At 45.0% G+C, this 21,134-nt stretch overlaps 1 protein-coding gene across 3 annotated transcripts; it reads right to left on the bottom strand.

The window, feature by feature from the left end:
* Positions 1 to 1,835: 1,835 nt before the first annotated feature.
* SEC23B (SEC23 homolog B, COPII coat complex component) lies at positions 1,836 to 17,471 on the bottom strand. Of its 3 annotated transcripts, none has more exons than XM_062573437.1 (20): positions 17,336 to 17,471; positions 16,153 to 16,388; positions 15,081 to 15,138; positions 14,380 to 14,466; positions 13,952 to 14,188; positions 13,536 to 13,621; positions 12,808 to 12,952; positions 12,122 to 12,280; positions 11,107 to 11,222; positions 9,723 to 9,846; positions 9,143 to 9,223; positions 8,719 to 8,808; positions 7,791 to 7,897; positions 7,452 to 7,605; positions 6,799 to 6,876; positions 6,355 to 6,516; positions 5,790 to 5,876; positions 4,504 to 4,659; positions 3,009 to 3,074; positions 1,836 to 2,286 (listed from the first exon to the last, which is right to left on the bottom strand). In XM_062573437.1, exons 2-20 carry the CDS (start codon positions 16,371 to 16,373, stop codon positions 2,197 to 2,199), a joined length of 2,304 nt encoding a protein of 767 aa, XP_062429421.1. In that variant the 5' UTR covers positions 16,374 to 16,388; positions 17,336 to 17,471; the 3' UTR covers positions 1,836 to 2,196. The 3 variants fall into 3 exon arrangements, with proteins under 3 accessions (XP_062429421.1, XP_062429422.1, XP_062429423.1); XM_062573438.1 differs by lacking the exon at positions 17,336 to 17,471 and adding an exon at positions 16,926 to 17,005; XM_062573439.1 differs by lacking the exon at positions 17,336 to 17,471 and adding an exon at positions 15,261 to 15,756 and having other exon boundaries at positions 16,153 to 16,188.
* Positions 17,472 to 21,134: the final 3,663 nt, after the last annotated feature.

Below are 21,134 nucleotides of genomic sequence, written 5' to 3'. Positions count from 1 at the left end.
TTGTACTTTATCTACCCACCTGTACTTGCTCAAGGTGATTGTAAAGACAGGAGAAAAAGCACTGTGATTGTAACTTCTTTTCCAAGTTAATGCATGCTTACAACTAAACTTGTTTTATTTGCAATAGAAATCTGTTGTCCTGGATCTTCATTGCTACTGTCATCATTGATACAGGGGGGCGGAGTTAGGACTATGTGTTAGAAAAATAAGAAAAAAAAGCAAACCTTCTTTAATGTCTTTCAGAAAATTCTCCAGGCTTTTAATTGAAAGAACATCTTTCCTAAACAACTTAATATATCTTTTTAGATATGTTAGCTATGCTCTTAAAACATTAGAGAAATTAATAGTGCTACTGAATTTACAATGCAAGTGCTTCCAGCAATAGCATTTCTACATTTGCAATTCATGTTTCACTAGTCATTCACCTTGTAAAGTTTTGAAGGACAATACAACTCTAATACCCCAAAGATCAAACTACATTCCTTCCGGTTCACCAGTTGTTCCTAAACAATCAGTTCAGAAACTGAATCAGTGGAGGAACAGATGCATATGATTACCCATACAGGTCCTGTACACCAGCAAATCCAACTCACAACAAATGCAGCAACAGCTGCCCTGTCAGACTGTCAGATACTGGACACCAGATAACATGCAGTTTCATTAACATCTTACAGCGCGTTTACTCAAAAGACAGTTAATGTTTAATAGTTTGAATACATGTGCAAAGAAAACCATGGATTGGAGCAAATGAGGCAGCCTGCAAAGTTATTTCAGTCTAGGTGGACCTGTTTCCACAATGCAAGAGAAAGTTTTCCACTGGCATTCTGGTATCCCACATCAAGATGAATTTCTTAGCTAAGCCAGCTCTCCTCTGCATCTGCACAAAACTCCATGTTTCAAGACCACATTATTTTTTAGAAGAATCATCATCATAGGACTCTAAGAACGATTTCACACGTTGGCAGAGTCGAGCCAGAGGAGTTTCAGCCTTCTCCTGGTACGTTATTACTGTTGTAATTTGTAAGCCTATGGGTGTATTCGTAGTAATTACTTCTCTGCGGGCTCTTTGGCTTGGCTCAGGATCACTTTCTTTCGCTAAGGTGGAGGGAGAGAATAAAGAGCTTAGTAATGGAAGATTTCATCCCCCCCTTCATCAGTGCAAAACAGCAGCCAGTTGCCTATTCAGTCTTCTTGCTGCTTCTCAAGTTTTGAGAAATAGATAGTAAAGACCTGGCAGGCAAAAGTGATTTACTAGGGTAAATTAACGCAATGCTGCACTGGTATAGGACTGACAACAGCCCTGCAGCAGCAGTAACAACTGGCTTCCGAGTTATCCACAGTAAAGCTGCCTCCGGGTTACTGCACCTTAATAAGCAGCAGGTTTCCGAGAAGCAGCAAGCGGGCCGAGGGGAAACTGCGTCGAACCCGCAGGCCAGCGAGGCAAGTCGCAAGGGGCCCAGGCCCTGCTCACACACGGTGCAGGCCTGGCCCCGCCCCCCGCCCCGGTCACCCGAGGTGGCGTCGCGGGCGCAGGAGCCACGCTAGCCCGTACCGGGCTCGCCGCCGCCGCCGCCGCTCTGGGTTTGGTGGAGCAGGGCCCCCAGCAGCGTCCATCCGCCCACCGAGTACAGCAGCGCCGAGCGCGCCGTCCACACCGCCGCCCGCATCGCCCGCCAGCAACGCCCGCTCCCGTTGGCTGCGCTCCGCCACCAATCGGCGGGCAGCTGCGGTCCCACGTGGCGGCGCATGCGCGCCCCCCCCCCCCCCGGCGCGCGGTGCGCGTAAGGAAAACAACCGCCGCCATTTTTAACAGCCACATTTGGATTAGTACTAAATTAATGCTCTGAGCCAGTTTTATTTCTCATTAATATAGTCCCTGCTTTCCGAGAAAATTGCTAAAAGAAACGTTTTAAGAACACAGAACATTTAAAAATTATGCTTAAGATTAGCTAAAACATCTTTCAGCTCTGATTACAATGATGGGAAGAACATGGATTAAACAGAACACACACAAAAAGGAATAGAAATAAATTAATATCTAGAAGGGCCAAGTACAAAACTCCATGAATATTTGTTTCATGTAATAGTTTAAAGTCTTAGACTAAAAAAGAGACGGGAATGCAGTAAGTTGCTCCACTCCTATCACCAACATGATCTATGCAACTCTTCTGTCCTTCCTTCTTGGTTAGATCAACGTTAGGATGCGCTTGAAACTGCCAGCTTTTTCAGATGGTCCATGAATACCTGGAGGCTAACATCATCTGTTAAGATTGGAGCTCCTGATTCCTGCAGTAACATAAAGTAGAGTGAGTGCAAAATAATACTGTTAACAATATTAAGCAAATAAGATGCAAACCAAACATCTAAGATGCGTAAGCAAATTAAGTGTCACCAGTCTGAGCTAACTGACTGCTAAAATCAACCACCTTTACTTCCCTCTAAAGAAGAGATCTAGTGGAAAGAGGACACTGACCACACTCCTTACAATACCCTTCCATGCAATCTGCAGTAGTGAGGGCAGGGGGGTGGGGGAGGAAGAGGGGCAGGAAACAAACACAACCACCCTTCTTTCTAAAGCATGCGGATCTTTTTCTATCCAGAGCTCTATGCAAACAAGATCACAAAAGAGGACATAAGTCTAGTATTCTCAGATAAACTGTACTGTATGTACTTAGACACTAGTTATTTTTTCCAGAGTGCTACATACATTATTTGTGACCTAAGAGTTCTACACCAGATGTAGAAATTCATCTTCACCATTTCCTACACATCAGGTCATCTAAAACTCACCAGAGGTCCCTTCCAAACCAACTATTCTGCGATTTTCAAATCTATCCGTGTATGTCTGCCAAAGCTCTTGGGTAGGAGTATTAGCACAAACATAACCAGCTCACCATTCGTAGCCTAATACGATGTGATGAAACTGAAGGGCTAATACACAGACAAATACATACAATATGCATTTTCCAGCATTCCTAATGAACATGAGCAGCTCTTCCATTGCTTACCTGTCCCCATGCATAGATGTTATTGTGGGTCTGAGAAGGGTTCACTTTAGACAAGAGGAACCGGGCCTATTAAAATAAAACATTATAGAGAGGTTATTTTTGTAGAATGATAGACCTGTCAGCTCCCTCGAGACCTCCTGTCACCCCAGGTATATCACTAGCCAATGTTCCTCTCCCTTGCCAGCAAGGTACTAGTTTAATATAAGTTTCAAGTTCAAGTGCAAGTATTAAGACCATAACCACAGCAAACAATACCATGATCCTGTCTCACTCAGCACATACCTCTCATTTGACTACATTTTGGTCACCATTAGCAAGTGTCATTTATCAATGCTTACGTGGAAGGCAGGAAAGGAAGACAGAGAACGAAGTGAAACAGCACCTTAGTCCCTTAGATATAAGGAACACATGGATAAACAGGCACAGATTTATCTGGGATAAGACACTGAAGACACCTGTATCCTTCCTCTCCACGTGCTTCCTCATCTGGTACGCACATAGCCTCGCGGCCCCCTCCTTCCCCACTGTCTTTGTTAAGCAGAAACAGCCCTGCTCTACAGAAAATTTTAATGGATTTAAAGCAAGAATCTGCTGACTTTAACTGGTAGTGTGGGGGTAAGAAAGGGATGTTATGGCTCAGCTGTAACTCCCAAAGGGCAGAGAAAATTCTGCTAAAATGCCTCTGAATTTTACAAACTGCTTTGTAAGAAACCATATTCTGGAACCTTGTAACAGAACAAGGTTTGGGAGGAACTCTTAGGGGAGGGAAAGGGGGAAACCAAGTTGAACACTTCAGGCATCTTCCCATCCTCTCGAAGTGCGGGCAGGAGTTTGGGCTGGTTGGGTTTCCTGCCCTGCTGCATTTTGAAGTTAGTTTACCACAAGGCAGTGACAGCACTCTCTGGGCACCTTAATTTGGAAAGCAAAAACAGTCTCTCGCAAATCTCTCTCTGGCTCTGCTCTGCCATGGCAAGAGGTGCTCATCTGGCAGGGCAGGTCTGGTGCCCTGTGACACAGGCATTTCACCAGCACTGTCCCTCGCATGCCCCTGCCTACTGTTGGGAACAGGGTTCTGTGGAGAATCAGCATAATGTGGTCACACCAGAAATTAATAACAAATGGAGTACAACATATGCTCAATCATTCAGTGTATCTTACTGTCCTAGCAATCTGATTGATTGCTCCTTATCTTGGGTAAGTTTTTATACTTAGCCAAATCATTTATTGCCCCCCTCTATTAGGAATAAGAGATATTTAAGCTGGCTATTTTGGGTCTTTCTGTAACCTCATATGTCAAAAGCATGTCCAATGAGCAACTGGCTTATTAAAAGACATGTATTTGCAATAAGAGCACATGAGAAAAGATGCAAGCCCTACATTTTGGAGGGCTAGTACTGCTGTATTTAACTTATAGAACCATCCTTCTAGTAAAGCAGAAGATACAGGCATTTGCACTATTCAGCAGCAGTAAGAGCTCTTGGATAAAGCTCCTTACCTGACTGCCCCCGTGTTCAGTGTTGATGTAACGTGGCATTGGGAATCTAGTCTGCAAGATTTCCTGGGCATCATCCAGTGGGGCTTGCAGTAAGTGCTTGAAGTTTTCATATTCAGGCATGTCTTGGTAACCAGCTTTCTGCCACTGTGCAATAGTCTATTTTACAGGAAAGGGAGGAAATAAGAACTAGTACATACCCTCTCTACAGGCCTCCCCCTTTTAACTGGTATGTCTTTAAGGCATCAGACTATTACACATATTTCTGCATATAGAGCATTGGATAAATATATGCTTTCACTACTGCCAACAGAGTGAAAGCTTTTTAATATAGATTCAGGAACAGAAAAAAAAAGGCATTTATAAAGCACTGATATGGTGATTTTGACTTGGTCTTAAATGGTAGCAGCCGATGCTTTATGGTATTTTCAAGGTAACTATGTAGATCAGACACTTAGCTCTTTCTTAGTCTAATTTTACCCAATACCTAAATGTCTTCAATTGCAACAGTTTAGGTAGGTAAAGACTGTTTAAAGTAATTTTGGAAGATATTTTGTCATCACTGACTCAAGCTTTCAACTCCTACTCATGTCAATCAGGTCTGCCTGCTTGCTTCTCAAAGAGAGAACAAATCCTACATGGAGGGAAGTAGGAAGCTAGTAATGGAGCTGCTGCAAGCTGTCATGCCAAACCACAAGCGTGCTAATAACAGTTGTTAAATACAAGCACTCAAGTAGCCTAGTTCAAAAAACAAAGGGAAGAATTAAAATGCCTCCCAGAAACATTTTCACTAATAGGAATATTTGATCATAAACCAAGATAGGTTTATGTTAAAAAAAATTTAGGTTAGTGACCAAACTGATGAGGGCTACACCTCAAATAGAGCTAAAATGGATATGAGGGAAAGAGGCATCAAAGAAAAAGAAGATTCCCATGGAAAGAAGAGAAAGGCAGCTTCATCACCTTCCCCATTGACTTCTTCAGAATGTGAGATACTTCTGTTATCCAGCTATAGTAACTTACCGCTCTGTTAAAAAAAACAAACAGGATTGAAATATAGACCTACAGGTCTTCATGATCCAGCGGCACTGGAAAGTCAAGGCTTTGGATGTTGGTCTAAACCTTGAGGTCATGGTGGAAGGAATGCTCCACAGGAGCAGCTCTCAAAAACATAGGCTAGCATAGGCTTCCCAAGCAGCTTATTATATACAAATGAAGGCACTGTGTGCATGCATGGCAAGAGGGAGGGTGCGCAAAGGTTTCGAGAAAGAGTACGTATTTCACTGTACCTCACCGAGGTAGATAACTATCTGGAAGAAGGTATCCATCAGGAGGATTCTGTCTGGAAGAATACTGCTGCTGTCCAAAAGCACTGGCTGGGGAAAATAAACAAGGTCAGTCACTGCTAGTCGCTCAAAGTGTTATTCTAGTAGCTTCTGCATCTCTTTCCTGTCAGATGCTCTCCTTCCAAGGATGATGTTGGTCTAAGGCAATCTGTCTGACCATCGACTATTCACACAGTTTAAAACTGCTGCATAAACAACTGAAAACAAGGAGCTGGTGGGGGATTGTGACCTTGAGGGGCTGAGGCTTGCCGATTTATGCAGTGGAGATGGCAGCCTCTGACAAAGAGGTGAGAGCACTATTGACAACTGCAGGATTCACCAGATCTTATTTTTTAAATCAAAGCTGCAAGTTTACTGAAATGACAATTTATATTTTATTCTACCTCATCTCATCCTTCAATAATTACTCTGATCAAAAAAAAATCAATGAGGACTTTTTTGATGTTACTTTGATTGAATACTTATTATTTTGGATCATTCCACCATTTCTTGCTAAACAGGGACTCACCTCAGGAGGTCCATAGAAAGAATAAGCATAAAGGATGGGCTGGATCATAACGAGAGACTGGGTCAGATCTTGCCGAGCAAAGTGGTGACGATAATAGGAAGATTCATCTGGGCTATTATTGAAGACCTGCAGGAATGGGGAGCGTCGCAAATGGAACATGAACTGCAACAGAAAGATGAGAGAAGAGAAATACCAGTTAATTGCTGAAGCTTCTTCAAAGTCCAATCTTTCTGAACAAATTCTTCCAGAAAAACTCCTCCTCATTAACTCCTCAAAGGTCATTCATTACCAGTCATTCGCAACACTGAACTACAGAACCAGCTTGCCAAAATTAAAAAGCATCTGTTCCTCCCCTCATGAATCTGATAAAATGCAACAAGAGGCTTCATCATCACTCCCACCCTTGCAAACTTTTCCCACATCTGCAGAAAGCGAAGTTCTTACCTGGGGATACAAAGAGAATGATTCTGACAATCTGAAGGAGTTAGGATCATCTTTGTTGTACTGTCCAAATTTCTGACACTGTTGAAGGAAATACGGATGTTCTGGTGAGCTCTTTTTTTTGAGAGTTAAGATTTTTTTGGAATTTTTTGTTGTTTTTAAACAGAGTAACCAAGGCAGGAAAGCAACAATAGCAAGTAACATAAAATATACAGGCTATTCTTATTTAGAGACTTCTGTATCTTAACGATACAGAAAGTGGTGACTGGATCTCTTTATTTAATATATAGATTCAAAATTATCTAAGAATGAAAGAAATAGGGCTACTAATGCGTGTCTCTTTTCACTAAATCAGAGATACTACGTTATACCTACAGTGCTTTGCACATTATCAAACACTTCTGCAGCAACTCTACTTCATTCTAGAGCAGCAGCAGACTGGAATTTCAGCAGCTGCTCCTCTGAAATTAAGCTGCATCCATAGTTTTAGCTATAAATGACTCTAATCATTTCAGCGTGCAACATGTCATTGTGTGTTTTGGTACTTCAATCTCTATTTCACACCAGCCCTGCTTTTCTCAGTGTCTGATACACTGTAACTGTTAGTATCAGCTCCACATGGTTGTGGACTGCATTCAACTGCAGTCCAGTCTTACCAGTCTGATCAGCTGTCTGTCCAGCCATCGCAGTACATCAGGTCCCTCCTCTGATTCGGCTCTGTACACTCCTAGCCGTGCCATCAGCACAGCAGCTGCTTCCTGGTCAAAAGCAGCTTCTATATGTGGGAGTTGACTCTGTGCATCTGCCCAGCTAGAGAGAGAGTAAAGGGTTAGTGTTGTGTGCATTCTTCTTCAGCAAAACCCCCACCAGATTCATCTCTCATGTGCCAAATACTCTGTGGCCAATATATGCAAAAAAAAGGCTCAAAAAATTCCAATACAGACCGTGGCTAGAATTTCTGCCATTCTGCCAGAGAACTGGCATGAAATACTCACTTTCTGGCTATGGTCGTGACTCGAATGCGTTTCTGCATACTGGAGTGTTGGTACTGAGTGACAAACTGAACCGCTCCTCTGCCTCCCTGAGGTATTGGTGCATTGTGCTGCAAATGAAACAAGGCAAGCCTTCAAAACAGGCTGGCTTTTCCATAGCTCTGCACACTGCAGAGACAATTCCAGGGCATCATTCGAGCAATCATAAAATAAGCATGAGCTTGAGATGGATCAGGGAAGAGATGCCTGTTAGTGTCTCACTTTCCAGCGGCCCTCAAAGTCAAGTGGCTGTGGGCCCATTTGATGTTGTATCTGACACTTCATCAGCTGGTCCCTTAAAGGATGGCAGCAACATATCTTTACAGCACAGAACACAAGAATGACAGTATGAGTTCTGAGAAAAGGTCCCTTGAGTCCCACAGCCTATTCCCTACAGTAGCAAACCCACATGTCAGAGTGGGCAAAAAAGAGGCCCACAGAGTGGAATGCTTTTGGGGTGACCCTCCAAGCTTCTAGCTGCTGCTTCCTCAGAAACTTCCCCAGCCAGAAATTGCTTCTGAATGATTACATATTACAACTTGGAGGATCAATCCTCCAAGAATTTAGAGGTGTTTATACTTTTATTCTCCACAACATCTAATAGCAATGAATTCCATAATTTAGTTATGCAGAAAGACAATTTCTTCTTTGCTAAATAAATACCATAGAAAGAAGACAGGAAGAAAGAATGCAGGTTTTGTACAAAATAAAGTATTAGGCAATTTCTCACATATGGAAATAACCTCTGAGAAAGTTTCTTTGACACAAAACACTAAATTACTTTGCAGCTGTCCACTTGTAGCACAAGGTATGTAGCTGCATTTGCTGGCCCTATTAGAAATAAATATTTTGGTGTACAAATTAAGACCAAAAAAGAAAAGCCAGGACCAACCTGATTTACCACTTCAAAGTAAATGGCCAGAGTTGTGCTTGGATCCAGGCTACAAATTTTCCATTGAGATGTTCCTCCAATTCCAAGCTCCTGCACAGAATTGAATAGAAAGCTGCATTTTTGCTTGTAGCAGTGGGTAACATAAGCTTATGTGAAATTCTGAACAGAGGTACAAGTCGTGGAAGGTCTTCTGAATTTCTATCTTCTGGATGTAAATCAAGTTACTTGGGTGACATACAGTTAAGAGAAGGCTTTAGGGGGCAAGGATTTCATCTAGAAGAGACTGTCTTTTCTTAGGGATGTTTCCAAACTGCTCTTCTTGGAAAATATGACATTCCAGCTAAGCTGTAGGTCTAGATACAAGCTTTGTACTGTTTATTTACTTCTTTAGTAATAATTATTCCATATTCCTTTATAAACTTACATTTTCAGAGACACATGGCCCTTTATCATTCAGAGATACACATGGTCCAATAGCTCCTGCAATTTTCAGCTCCCTAGAGGTCTAGAACAGGTCAAAAATAGTTCGAAAAGATCAAATTAGTCAAATAGAACACACAGAATAAATAAGCTGCCCAACTTTGACCAGAAAGTGCATACATGTGGCTGTCATGGAAAGAAGCTCTGAGTACTTTTCAGAGTCACTTATTGCTACAGTTGCTGAAGGTAAGAAAATCAACACAGTCACATTTTAGTAATGAAGACATATCCATAGACACCACTAGAGAGTACGAAATGTTCATTGCCAGGTGAGGAGAGGCAGAGCTCAAGCTTTCTTTTTTTTTTTTTTTTTGCCTTTTTTTTTAAAAAAAACCCATAAGTTTAATAAACTTTCAAACAAAAATCCCTCCACTCCATCCAGTCTGCAGCTTCTTCTAAAGCATGCACTAAAGCTCAGCTCAAAAGTGTAGAGTTTTCTACAATCCAAATACTTAATCAACTCTCCTGTTAACCTAGCACTCACATTTCCCAGTTGATGTCATCCAATGAGACTAATCTCTCACCTTCACTTCCAAGCTTGCACCAAAAGCCATCCGAAATTCCCCATTGAACCCTTTGTTAAACACACGCTGGAAGGTCTGCTTGAAGAGGGAAGTGTTGAAGGAGTCTCCCATCACCATGTGACCTCTGGAAAAGGAAAACAGATTAACTCAGGGAAACAACTAGGAACTGGAAATAACTCACAAAGAATACTCCCTCCAATTCTTATGCATGCAAACACAGGCAGAAACTGCTTTTAAACATGTCTTTATCTAGGTGGAGTCTGCAGTGGGCAACACAGATTCATGGATGCCTCCAAAGCCAGACAAGTTAGTGCTCCATCTTTGCCAGCTTGTTTTTTCAACTACATTTCTTGGCAACCCTTTAGTTGCCTTAAAAACAATAATGTTCCACTGGTTACAAACTTCAAGAAAAGAGCTCTACTCAGCCTGCTTCCCCTGAGAAGGGCTGGGTGCAGGGCTGGAGCCATCCAGACTACAAAGGCGATGTTGCAGGGCTGCATCAGAAGGCCTGGTGCATGCACTTTGCCATGACGACAAAGGATGTAGTGGCTCTCCCAATTCCTTTGGGAAACTCAGGCTTCACTGGATAAGATTTAGTGACACAGCCAAAGGGTCAAACAATCTCTCTTCTTGTGATTCCTTACAAGCACCCTGGATTTGCCCAAACCATCTTGCTGCTCCCTAGACCAAGTAGATTTCAAATACCCAATAAAGACACAGTGAGTCCCTCAAAGGGCCCAGTTTAGCACACACTCTTTTTCACAGAGGTTATAAGGTTTCTATCAGTTTGCAACACAGATGCTTGCTCCCTAAATGTGTCACATAAAACAGGGAGGCCAAGAATCCCTGGAGGATGCAAAAGTGACCTGTTAAGCAGAAAAAAAAAATCCATCCCAGCCCATACAAAGAAAGCTTCTAATAACCACACCTGAAGCTCATCTTATGATAGCACTCTGGTCATGCACACACCACAAACCATGGCTTCTGTATCCCTTCTCATCTGCAAAGGATACTTGCTACCTCCTAAGAAGGCTGAAAGTGTTTGCAAAGGACAAGTTGCATCATGCTTCAGAGTACTTTTTCAAAGCAGAACACTGATTTTTTTTTCTTTTATTAAAAAAAAAAAAAAGAACACAACACACAGCAGTGTTAATTCGCATGCTCATGCTGTTTTGAGACTTTAAAAATGTGGACTGGAATCAGGGGAGGTTTGTCATGCACTTCCTGGCAAATTCAAACCACAGTTTAGAACAAAATGACAAGACAAAATAAATAAATAAATAAATAGCACCCTTTTACCTTGATCGCAAAATAACTATTTTCTGAACTCTTATCCCCCTCTGAAGAATAGAGGTGTATTTGTGCTTTCCTACTGCAAACCTACCCGGTGAGGTTTGCACAACACTTCATCTCTAGCAGGCCAGTCTGATCCAGGGCGCAGGCATAGATGTCAATGCAATGACCGTTGGTTGCAGTACGATTAGCCAAAGACTCGTAGTGCTAGGGAAGACAGACAACATACATAGGAGTTTAGGACACTGTGATGGGCAGTTTTTCTTCTGGTCTCCAAATCGGGCCATGAAGCAAGCCACAAATGAAGTGATTATCAACTCTGTAACAGGTGAACAGCTGTCCGCTGGAGCAGTGTTGCTCCTGCAACGTTTGCATTTGCAGAAGCTTGAGTTGTAAGTCACAAATACGGAGGGGACATGAATTGCTGCCCTCAGCCAAGCATGGGCTCTTTGCCTGCAGTAACTTACAGGGGACCCAGAGGTTTCAAGGTGCCAATTAAGAGGAAAGACGTCATGCTGGGTTCTCTAACCTGCCAGGCACACTTCATGCCTGCCATTTTAACTATTTTAACTATTCTGCCATATGTCAAAAAGACAAAGGAGGCTTTGGGGAAGTGACCAATTCTTGGCAGACAAGCAATTTTCTTCCCACCCCCCACCCCCAGCCTTCAGAAGGAGATACAATGATGTTGGTGAACACACTGTCCACCCTCCATTAGGTAGACCTTGAGAAATAACACTGAAATATCTCATTCTCTCAGAAAACAAGACTCCTGGAGAAGTAACTAGCAGGAACTCTGTTCTACCCTTTCCTTGAGGATCACTGTCACACCTTAATGCACAGAAAGACTCTCGCTCTTCATGGACACCCATACACATCTAGATATACCGTTTGCATATCAAAGAGAGCAGGACATATTTATACCCCGGAAAAGGTTTGAGCAGCCATCTATACAGCAGCATACATAGGCTTGTGTTACTTCTCACCCCATTTAGTGTTCTGACTTCCACAACATTCAGTTTTGCCTTCAAGTGGACTATGTCACACCCACTAGTAAACCCAAGCTACTGCGTGTGGCTTTGCTCCCAGCAGACATCAGCACTTACTTTAGTGGCCTTCTTCATAAACCTTGCGTTGTCCTTCTCTATGTCGTGCCAAGAACGGATGGGTGTTTTCAGTTCATCTCCTACCACCATGCCTGGTCCTTGCGTTGGTGGCCCACCTGTAAACAACATTATCCTGGCCCCTGTGTTTGGAAACGTACCCTAAAATAAAAGTAAGGCTTTGTATTAAAGAAATTGATTAAAGAGCAACACCGCTTTTCTTTAGAGAATCGCCTGATGTGCACTTACGCAACACCATTAAGGACTTGCTTCTGCTAGAGGCCACCTCAGTAAATTTCCCAAGAGACACAGCACTCAAGTTTAGAGCCAGGTTAGCTCAGGCTTCATGTCTTCAAAACAGGAAGCAGACAGCCTCTACTCTCCTTTTTCCTTATGTCTTAGATGACCCTTGGATAAACCTTGTCCGTACTATCACCTGCACTTGGCAGCATGCACAGAAATCAGAGGTAAAAGTCTGCATCTTTCATCATTTAGATGCAAGTTTCCAGCCCACTCCACACCAGCTGGTGCTAACTCACCTCAAATATCAGTGGAAACAAATTATAACTCTGCATCCCAGCATAACTGAGCCACAGACTAAGCTGGACTGTGACCTGCATGGGTTTCAAAGACTGCCACGTGCTTACTTTGACCAGCTCATTTCAAATAAACAGCAGCACTAAGAGTACCTCCAGTAAGCCAACAGCAATAGAAAGAGCTACTCCAGTGGACCGTAAAGGCCTCTTTCCCTGGGTCACTGGCCATGGGTCCCTTTGCAGTTCTCCAAGCAGATCTGTTAAATTCATGTCAATCTTTTGTACTGGCTGCAGAAACCTGCAAAAATTCAAAAGAAAGTGTTTTACACTTTACAAGCCACTGCAGTTCAGGGAAGAAATAAGGTGCCTTTTTGTCCCTGATAATTCTGTCAGTGCAATTTGTGTGTATCAGAAGCAAGGAGCCATGTGGTGTGCCCCATCTTACACCCAAGCTTTCTCAGATAACAGGCTTGTGGAACACAAATAATTCAAACAAAGCAAGACATCAGGAACCTACAAGGCAGCACAGTCACATAAAGCATAGGAAAAAACTTCAGTAGTGATTTAGCAACATGCTTTCCAAAGGTAGCCGCTTTACAAAAGACAGCTGCTCTACAATTTTTCAAGCAGAAACCTGAATGGCAACTGTGCTCTTGCCACTGAAAAACCAAGATACTGAAGTCTAATGTGTTGCCTGCTACTTTAGTAAAATCCATCCACATTACCACTTTTTGCAGGGAAATAACTTTGACAAGGCAATACCATTCAAATCTTCTTTTAAAGACTCCTTTTAGAAAACCTAGGTTTAGCAGCCTGGGTCCAAAGAGGCACACAGCACCTGAGCCAGCCTTCTGCTGCGCTGATGTAACCAACACACTTACCTGCTTGAAATAACAGGTTGTTCCTGAGGCTGAAGAGGTCTTCCCTGTTGAATGGGGACACCTGGCCTTGAAAGCCCAAGCATATCCTACGGAATAGTAAAGAGGAAGCAGAGGAGATTAGCACTGAAACCCTAAACCCATTATTTGTTGTCAAGTAATATACCTCAAGGCCCCCAACACTGCAGAATTAAATTCATTAAAATCTGAAATGATTAATCTTTGCATCATACAAACTCTATCTTGGACAAGCTTGCAAGGAGTTTACAAAAAGATATGACAGATGCTTGGAGGGAAATAACATAGCAAATAATCAAGAGCACTGAGCCTCCCTGCAAGCCCAGGGCTTACAAGACCAGCAGTGGCATCAGTGGAGCTAACAGGAACAAGCCACTGGCCTAACAGAGGGCAGGATATACCTGTATTTGCTTAGCTGTCAGGTCCTTTGTGCCCCTAAACACGTAACTCTTGGAAATCCCTTCGCAGCTCAGCTCATGAACCTGGACCATTCTGCCAAAAGTGATGAGCCCCACCAGAGCATCAGCAGGCAGCAGACTTAGGGACATCTGCAGGGACTCCTTCAGAGCCTGTAAGTCGTCCTCTTCCAAGCACGTGTCGACAACATAGAGGAAGATCAATGGTGTCTGAGGACCTCGCTAATGTGGAAAGAGACAGAGTCACTGGGCATGTGCATACGTTAAGTGACAGTTCATAATGCTCTCTGGATAAGGAATGAGTTCTGTCTTAAGCACTTTGTGGAAATCTTAAGTGAAATAAAAACATACCTCAGCTGTCACAAATAAGACATTTCTGAGAGACATTTCAAACTTGCCTGTGATTCACTTACCTGCACTATATATTCAATTGTTGAAAACTGAGGCATAAGTTCTGCTGGTTGATTGAGCTCAGATATGCCTGCATATGTTGGAGGGAACTGAAAAAGAGAACCAAAAAGTAGGACAACGAAGTTGCAAGATAGAAATGTAGGGCTCCCCTCTACATTACAGAAGCTGCCCTAATTATGATGTGGTTATTCAACTCTATTTACTGTCACTGCACTAATTTGATTATTCACAGTGAGTCCAGTACTGCTGTCTCCCTAGGAACTGACAACAGTGACCAGCAGGACAGACTGCGACTCAGTCCACTGTAACTAAAAGGCACAGCTAAAGCAGAGGCTACACGTTAGCTGACACTTGTTTGGCCATGTGACACTTTCACATGGCATACATACTTGGCAAGAACAGGAAATATAATATGCAAAGAACACACAGGAAACAAAATAGCTTTATACCTCCTTTCTGTGCCCTACATTCTGGCAAAAACACTGGCAAAAGTGAACTGAAAATAGACAAGACATCATGTAAAACATCCTGAGTAACAAGTAATTCTGGCCTGGATTCAGCAAGAGAAGGAATCTACAAAAGGTGAGATTTCTGCTTCTTTTAACATCTTTTTCCAGGTGTGCCTATCAATAATATATTCAAAGAAGAGACAATAGGTTGGCTATGGAGGATGATGAAAGGGCTGAAGCTTTTTTCAACCTACCTGATTTCTCTGAAAACAGAAATTACAAGCCCAGAGCTTGGCCCGATAGTCAACTTGGCTGCAAGAAAGGAAAGAGGAGGCGGTTAGCACAACTACAGCAACAACGTTACAGTCCAGCTTCTCAGTTATCTATGCTGGTTCACAGCACAGATGAAGAAACAAAATATCAGAAACCACAACCTTTAATGACAGAGTTCCAGGGATCCAGACTCTTGTTCCAATGGCACAAAGTCCCTTTAGCTACATCCAGCCCAGCAGTTTCCAAGTTCATCAGCCCAGTGGATGACTGAGAAGCTAAGACTTATCTTAGTAGTCTTATTATTTGTATAGCTGTAGCACACAAGCATTCCAGTCACAGAGCAAGAGCTATTCACCCAGATCCTGTTCAACCGCAGAACAAACAGGCTGTTTCCTGCCCAGCAGAGTTTACCCTCCTTGGCCCACTGGGATGTGCTATAACCACTAGTGTAGTAAAGCACATGCACATTCTTGTTTCTCAGGCTTGATCTCCTCTTACTTTCTGTCCCTCTTATTGGCAGCAGCTCCCTTCCCCGATATTTCTCAGACAACAGCGTGCTCTGAGTATGTATCATCATCATCATATGGTTTTGGATCAGAGATCTTTAATTCTCAGCAAAATGTCAAAGAAAATCTTGATGCTTATACTGGAATTGCCCTGTGAGAAGTCAAATGTGTAGGAAGCAGGAAATCAAGTCAACATCACAGCTCAGAGGACAGTATCTGTAAAATCAGTATCTCTGCTTAGTTTAAGTTTCATGGTTCACCAGAGAATTCCCTGGGATGGTAATGGAAGTGGGTATCTTCACATTAACTCTGGTTTAACAGTCTCTCTGAAGGCTTTCTGCTCTCCTCTGGTTCTGGCAGCTCTAGTAACAGGCTGGCATTGAACACACCTCACTAAGCACACAAGGATTTTAACAATACCACTGCGCCTAAATGCAAGAGGCTGCCAGGCACTGGACTGAGTAAAAGGGGAATGAGGAAGTAGTGATGTTTAGATAAAAACTAGATACTATCCATCCCCTAACATCCCCAGCTAAGAAATTCATACCAGAGTGGGTTGAGTATCGCTTTGCAAGTTGGTCTGCTACAAACTACCGGTTCATACTGCACAGGTGGCAGGTCGAGACGCTCCTTCAATGGCGTCAGCAGACAGGCCAGGGGGACAACCATCCTTGTGGCCTCCAGCCTGCTGGAGGGCCACACGTTCCAGCTGAAACGCACGCCATCACACTCCTCGTTTTGTTGGATGAACTCTAGGTAAGTCGCCATGGGACTGCAGAAGCTCTGAAAGAAGGGCAACGTAAGCCTCACACGTGCGTGCAGCAGTTATCTGCCTGGACAACAGTACTGCCAGGGAGGTCAGCAAATCTGAACTATACATAGACACCAGATGTTACAGGAGAAGGCTAATATGTTGCAATGAGTTAATCCCATTATCAAATGAACCGTACACCTACATTAACCTTTTGTGTCCAGCGCTCTGCTCAACCTCCCAGACAAGTAATTAAAATCCAATCAGAGCCAACAAAGAAACAAAAAAAGAACCCTGACTCTCAAAGCCAGAACGCAAGCTTCTTAGCATGCGGGTACCACGTTTCACATCTCAGTGCCCACCCAGCCTCAGGCCTTGTGGCAATCCTGCCCAACAGGGACCAGCAAAGACCAACAGGACACGTCTGCAATACATCCTGAAGCCTTCGGCAAAAACCGCGGGGGAGCCAAGGAGGCCAAGTCTGAGACCAACACACTGTTCACAAAGACCCCTAGTCAGAGGGAAAGGAGCACAGGACAGAACGGGCTTCGGGGATTTAAGACACTCACCGCATGCGGCTCCCCGCGAGCGAGGGAGGCGTCAGGAGCCCACCCGCCACCTAGGGAGCGATACCGCCACCGCGCCAGGGCGGCCACCCTGCGCGCCGCCTCACGGCACCCCCCGGCCCCTCGCCGCCTCTGCCGCGGCAGGGGAGGCCGAGCCGGGAGGCCGCCGCCAGGCCCGCAGAAAGCGCCTCCCGGCGGGCCGGGCCGGAGAGATCCAACGCTCCGCGCGCGCTGCTGCGGGTCCTCACTGCCCCCGCGGCGCTCGGAGGGCCGCAAGCCCCCCACCCCCCCCCCCCCCGGGGCGCCATTTATACGGCGTGTCCGCCCCCGCCCCCCGGGACCACCGGCGGCCCCAGCCCGGCTACAGGGACCCCGCAGCCTCCCGGCACCCCCCGCGCGCCCGCGGCGCCCACCTGCCCGCGCCGCTCCCGCCGCCGCCGCCGCCACCTGCTCCCGGCACCCCCCGCGCGCCCGCGAAGGCCAGCTCAGCGGTAGCGGGGGTGCCCGCAAGCAAGATGGCGGCAGCAGCACGCCTCGCCCTCCCCCGGCGCCGCTCCGCCGCCATCTTGGCTGAGGGCAGCCGGCGGAACGCTGGGAAGGAGGCTAGGCAGCAGGCTTGCCCGACCGAGACATGGCGGAGGAGGCGTCAGGGGAGCCATCTTGGCTCAGGGCACGGCGCGCGGCGCTCCGAAGACTAGAAACGGGGTGCCCCTACTAAAGATGGCAGGCGAAGCGTCGCGGAGGCTGGAAGGGCAGGCGGCCGTCGCGCGGGGGGGGGGAGCGGGCCGGCAGGGCCCGAGGCGGGAGGAGGCCAAAGCGAGTCGCCCGTTTCCCCGCTGTGGTGGCGGCGGCGGCGGCGGGGGGGGTGTTATAACGAGAGCAACAAGTAACCGTAGCCGGCCCCGCTGCCCCCGGCTGGGAACCCAAGCGCTCCCTCGCGCTTCCCCCCGTCGCCCCAGAACCGCTTGCTCCGGCTCGCCGGCAGCCTCCTCCTCCATCTGCCCACTGGCACCCTACGGGGAAAGGCTCTGGCCCAAGTCCCCGCGCCGCCCGCGCCCGGCGGCTTTTCGCCTCTCCTCTCACGGTAACAAGGGCTTGCGGGTGCTCTTTTAAAAGCCGCAACTGACAGCAAACGGAAAGAAAACGCGGGGGAGCTCCCGGCAGATCGTTTGGTCTGCAGGGCAGAGAAAGCAGCCTGGTCCTGCGGAGCTCCCTGCCCAGCGAGAAAGCTCCGTCAGCTGTGAAACGTGCCTGGCGTCGCTCGCCGCAAAACTGGTCGGTGCTGTGCTTTCAGCTGTAGGGATCTATCTGTCGTGGGGGAAGAGAATATCGGCACAAAAATAACTAGAGGCTGGAGGCGAGCACGCGCAAGCGGGGATTGGCAGCGAAGAAGAAACCCCGCATAGACGCTGCTGGAAGAGAGAATCAGGAGTAACTCTCAAATCTCTGTGAATTTTTAAAGTGTGCCCACTGGCCTGGGAGAGCTTGCTGTGCACTTTCACAGCTGCTAAATCGTCTCCGTGCTTACAGTAACTGTAATGCATCACCAAATTTATTTAGCAATTTACCCTGGCTTCTTTATGCTCAAGTGACTAAAAACTGATGGCTTGAAAAGGACCAATGTAACATTTGCCTAATTTTGCTTGCTCTGAGAACTTTCACCCTTTGACAGCACTCCATTCAGATACATTTCCAGTATTTACTCCAAAATATGCCTGAGCCAGGTAAATTAGATTTTCTTCCCGTGCTATTCTCAGAAAATAGGCGTGAGCCTGCTTTACCTTTATGGCTGGCTTGAGGCAACAGTGTTTCCTCACTCCATGAGGAAGTCCTTGTGGCAGATGAGTGATGCACTTCATGTGTAAGAGAGAAGCAGCAATATGTTTTATTGAGGTAAGACAATAGTTTAACAAAGTTCAGTGGTAAATAAGACAGTGGTTTAACAAGATTTGAAGGCAAGGTACACTTGGTTATTTACTGCATGGAGGGAAGGGCTAGACAAAATTGTCGAGGAGACCGAGCTACTAGTCACGAGGTTCAGAATGGACCTCCTTGCTTTCCAAACTTCTCAGAAGAGTCTCGAGGAGGCTGGGTGGCTTAGTCACAGACTAAAGGTTTATGTCTAAAGCATTATGTGCACAATCAGAGATGCAGCTTAGCAATGTTTGCCAGCCAATCCAAACCACGTGTGTGGAAGGATACAAGCGTGCAGGAGCTGCACTGGTGCAGAGCGCTGAGGTGCTCGGTGACCCAACTCACCTCCTTTGCATGCTAGAGTCATGCAGAACTACTGTCACCTCCTCTCAAAGCACCCCTTCCTTTCTGCTCTCTCAGCTACGTGGGACAGGTCGTACGACGTTCTTTGCTATACGAAGGTTTTGGTACACCATGCATAGGAAATTTGGCAACCTTTGACATGTAATAAGCCATGAGGAATGGAAACGTGTTTTAAATATTACTGCGTAGCCCAGAATGGACTGTTTGGCCATAAGAAACAGGCAACTTCTTCTGAGTCTTCAAGCACCTATAAAATTTGTGACTGCTCCCAGCTTGCAGTCTGTGCTATTAAAGAGTTTATACCAGAAATATCAAGAAACTAAACAAACCATTAAGGAGATAAGGAAGAGGTTTTTAACTCTATTTTTTGTGCCCCTCCAGGTATTTCAACAGGCCCTGGCAGTGGGAGAGGATCAAAACAAACTGCCCTTGGACTTCTGTGCAGTTCAGACCCACAGACAGCTCTTTCCTCTCTGGAAAGGACAGCAAGAAGCAGATGACAGAGTTGGAGCAGAACTGCACAATGATATACAGAGAGAAGACATTTTCAGAGCACCAAATTCCACAAACTGATTGGCGTTAATGAGAGAATACCTGAGGAAACTGCCACTCCTTCTCTCCAGAATGTAAAAGGAGTATTTGCTAGTGGAGAGCAATTAACACTGGAGAGCAGTGTTCCAAGGCTAGACTGCTGTCTGAGCTGAGAAATAATTTTGCCTTCCTAGCTTTCTGACATAGGGCAAGCTGTAGGTTCTCCAGGAGGTAGGATTAAATTTGTGTGTGTAAAAGCTGAACATGAGCAGAAAGATCACAGAAATCCAACAGGAAGAAAAAATGGGAAAGAATGCTACCTATGCTTCTACACTAAAGTATATAAAATTTAAACTACTCAGTTGTTTGTAGTCTCAGTCCCAGGACTCTTTCTCCAAGCAATATTAGCAAGAGGCCAAGCAAATATGCTTTTTCTGGACTTACTAGTTTGGCTTTCATTTTACATCTTTCTCATGATTGTTTCAAAAGCAAAGCACAGTGCCTTACTGGGATCCAGGGCTTTGGGCCATACTCTACCCATCCTGTTAGCATTAGAATAACCAAAACATTGATCAGCCATTGCAAATTTCTAAGAGAAGCAAAATCATAAAGCCCAGTATTTCTATACAAACCACCAATAACAAAAGCAAAAGTATTCCTTATTCTTGAATTTACCTAGAACAATCACAGGCTTGTTATAAAAGTGTGTAAGCAGGTGCTAATACCTAAGCCCCAAGGTTTTCTGTATCTATTAACCCATGGGGAATACTTTGAGCTTAGCTTCCCCCTACACACACCTCCAGGATCTCCTGAAAACTGCACAAAGTGAAATAATTAACTTCTTCGGAGAGCAAAAGAGCAGTTTCAACAGGTATTTTGACATCATCTGTAGAGCTCCTCACAGCACCTTTCTGTCCCCTCCAGTTCATAGGCTAAGACAGGCCCAGCACAACTAAGGGCCCAGCCGTCCGTTTCTCATAGCTGGAAATGCCACCATGGTTTTGCCTACGAAGCACAACGAGGTCATCTATGTGTTGTGGAGGACAACCTTGTTTGTCAAGATGTCTACAACGTATTTCAAAATAGGAAATGTTTTGGCAGCAATTGGAGACTTGCCGTCCTCATTCACCCTAAAAAAAACCCTACTCTGCACCTTGAGGCTGAGCAGGAAACTAAGCAGGATTTAAAAGTTTTCTCTTTTCCTCTTGGAGCCTCGTAGAAGCTATACCAAGATCAGGCAGAAGATGGCACTTGAAAACACCACATGAACAACCATCACACCTGACACTTCCAACAGAGTGAGAGTTAAAACTGGAGTAAATAAAAAATAAAATAAAAAAAAGGGGGGGTGGGAGGAAAGCCAGTGAGCCACAAGGTAAATGTTTTAACTCTCAAAGCCTCAAG

Source organism: Rhea pennata, chromosome 3, assembly GCF_028389875.1.
Source record: "Rhea pennata isolate bPtePen1 chromosome 3, bPtePen1.pri, whole genome shotgun sequence".
NCBI classification, from domain to species: Eukaryota; Metazoa; Chordata; class Aves; order Rheiformes; family Rheidae; genus Rhea; species Rhea pennata.
Note: the sequence above shows the minus strand (reverse complement) of the source record. Positions and strands in the feature narration are given on the sequence as shown.

What these genes read in the sequence shown, in the direction of transcription:
- SEC23B (XM_062573437.1), bottom strand. Translation starts at nt 16,373, where the DNA reads ATGGCGACTTACCTAGAGTTCATCCAACAAAACGAGGAGTGTGATGGC. An exon ending in TGTTGTGCAAACCTCACCGG is followed by an intron (nt 9,847 to 11,106) that starts GTAGGTTTGCAG and finishes TTCCTTTTCCAG; the next exon opens with AGGTCACATGGTGATGGGAG. An exon ending in TAGTTATCTACCTCGGTGAG is followed by an intron (nt 4,660 to 5,789) that starts GTACAGTGAAAT and finishes CCTGTAAAATAG; the next exon opens with ACTATTGCACAGTGGCAGAA.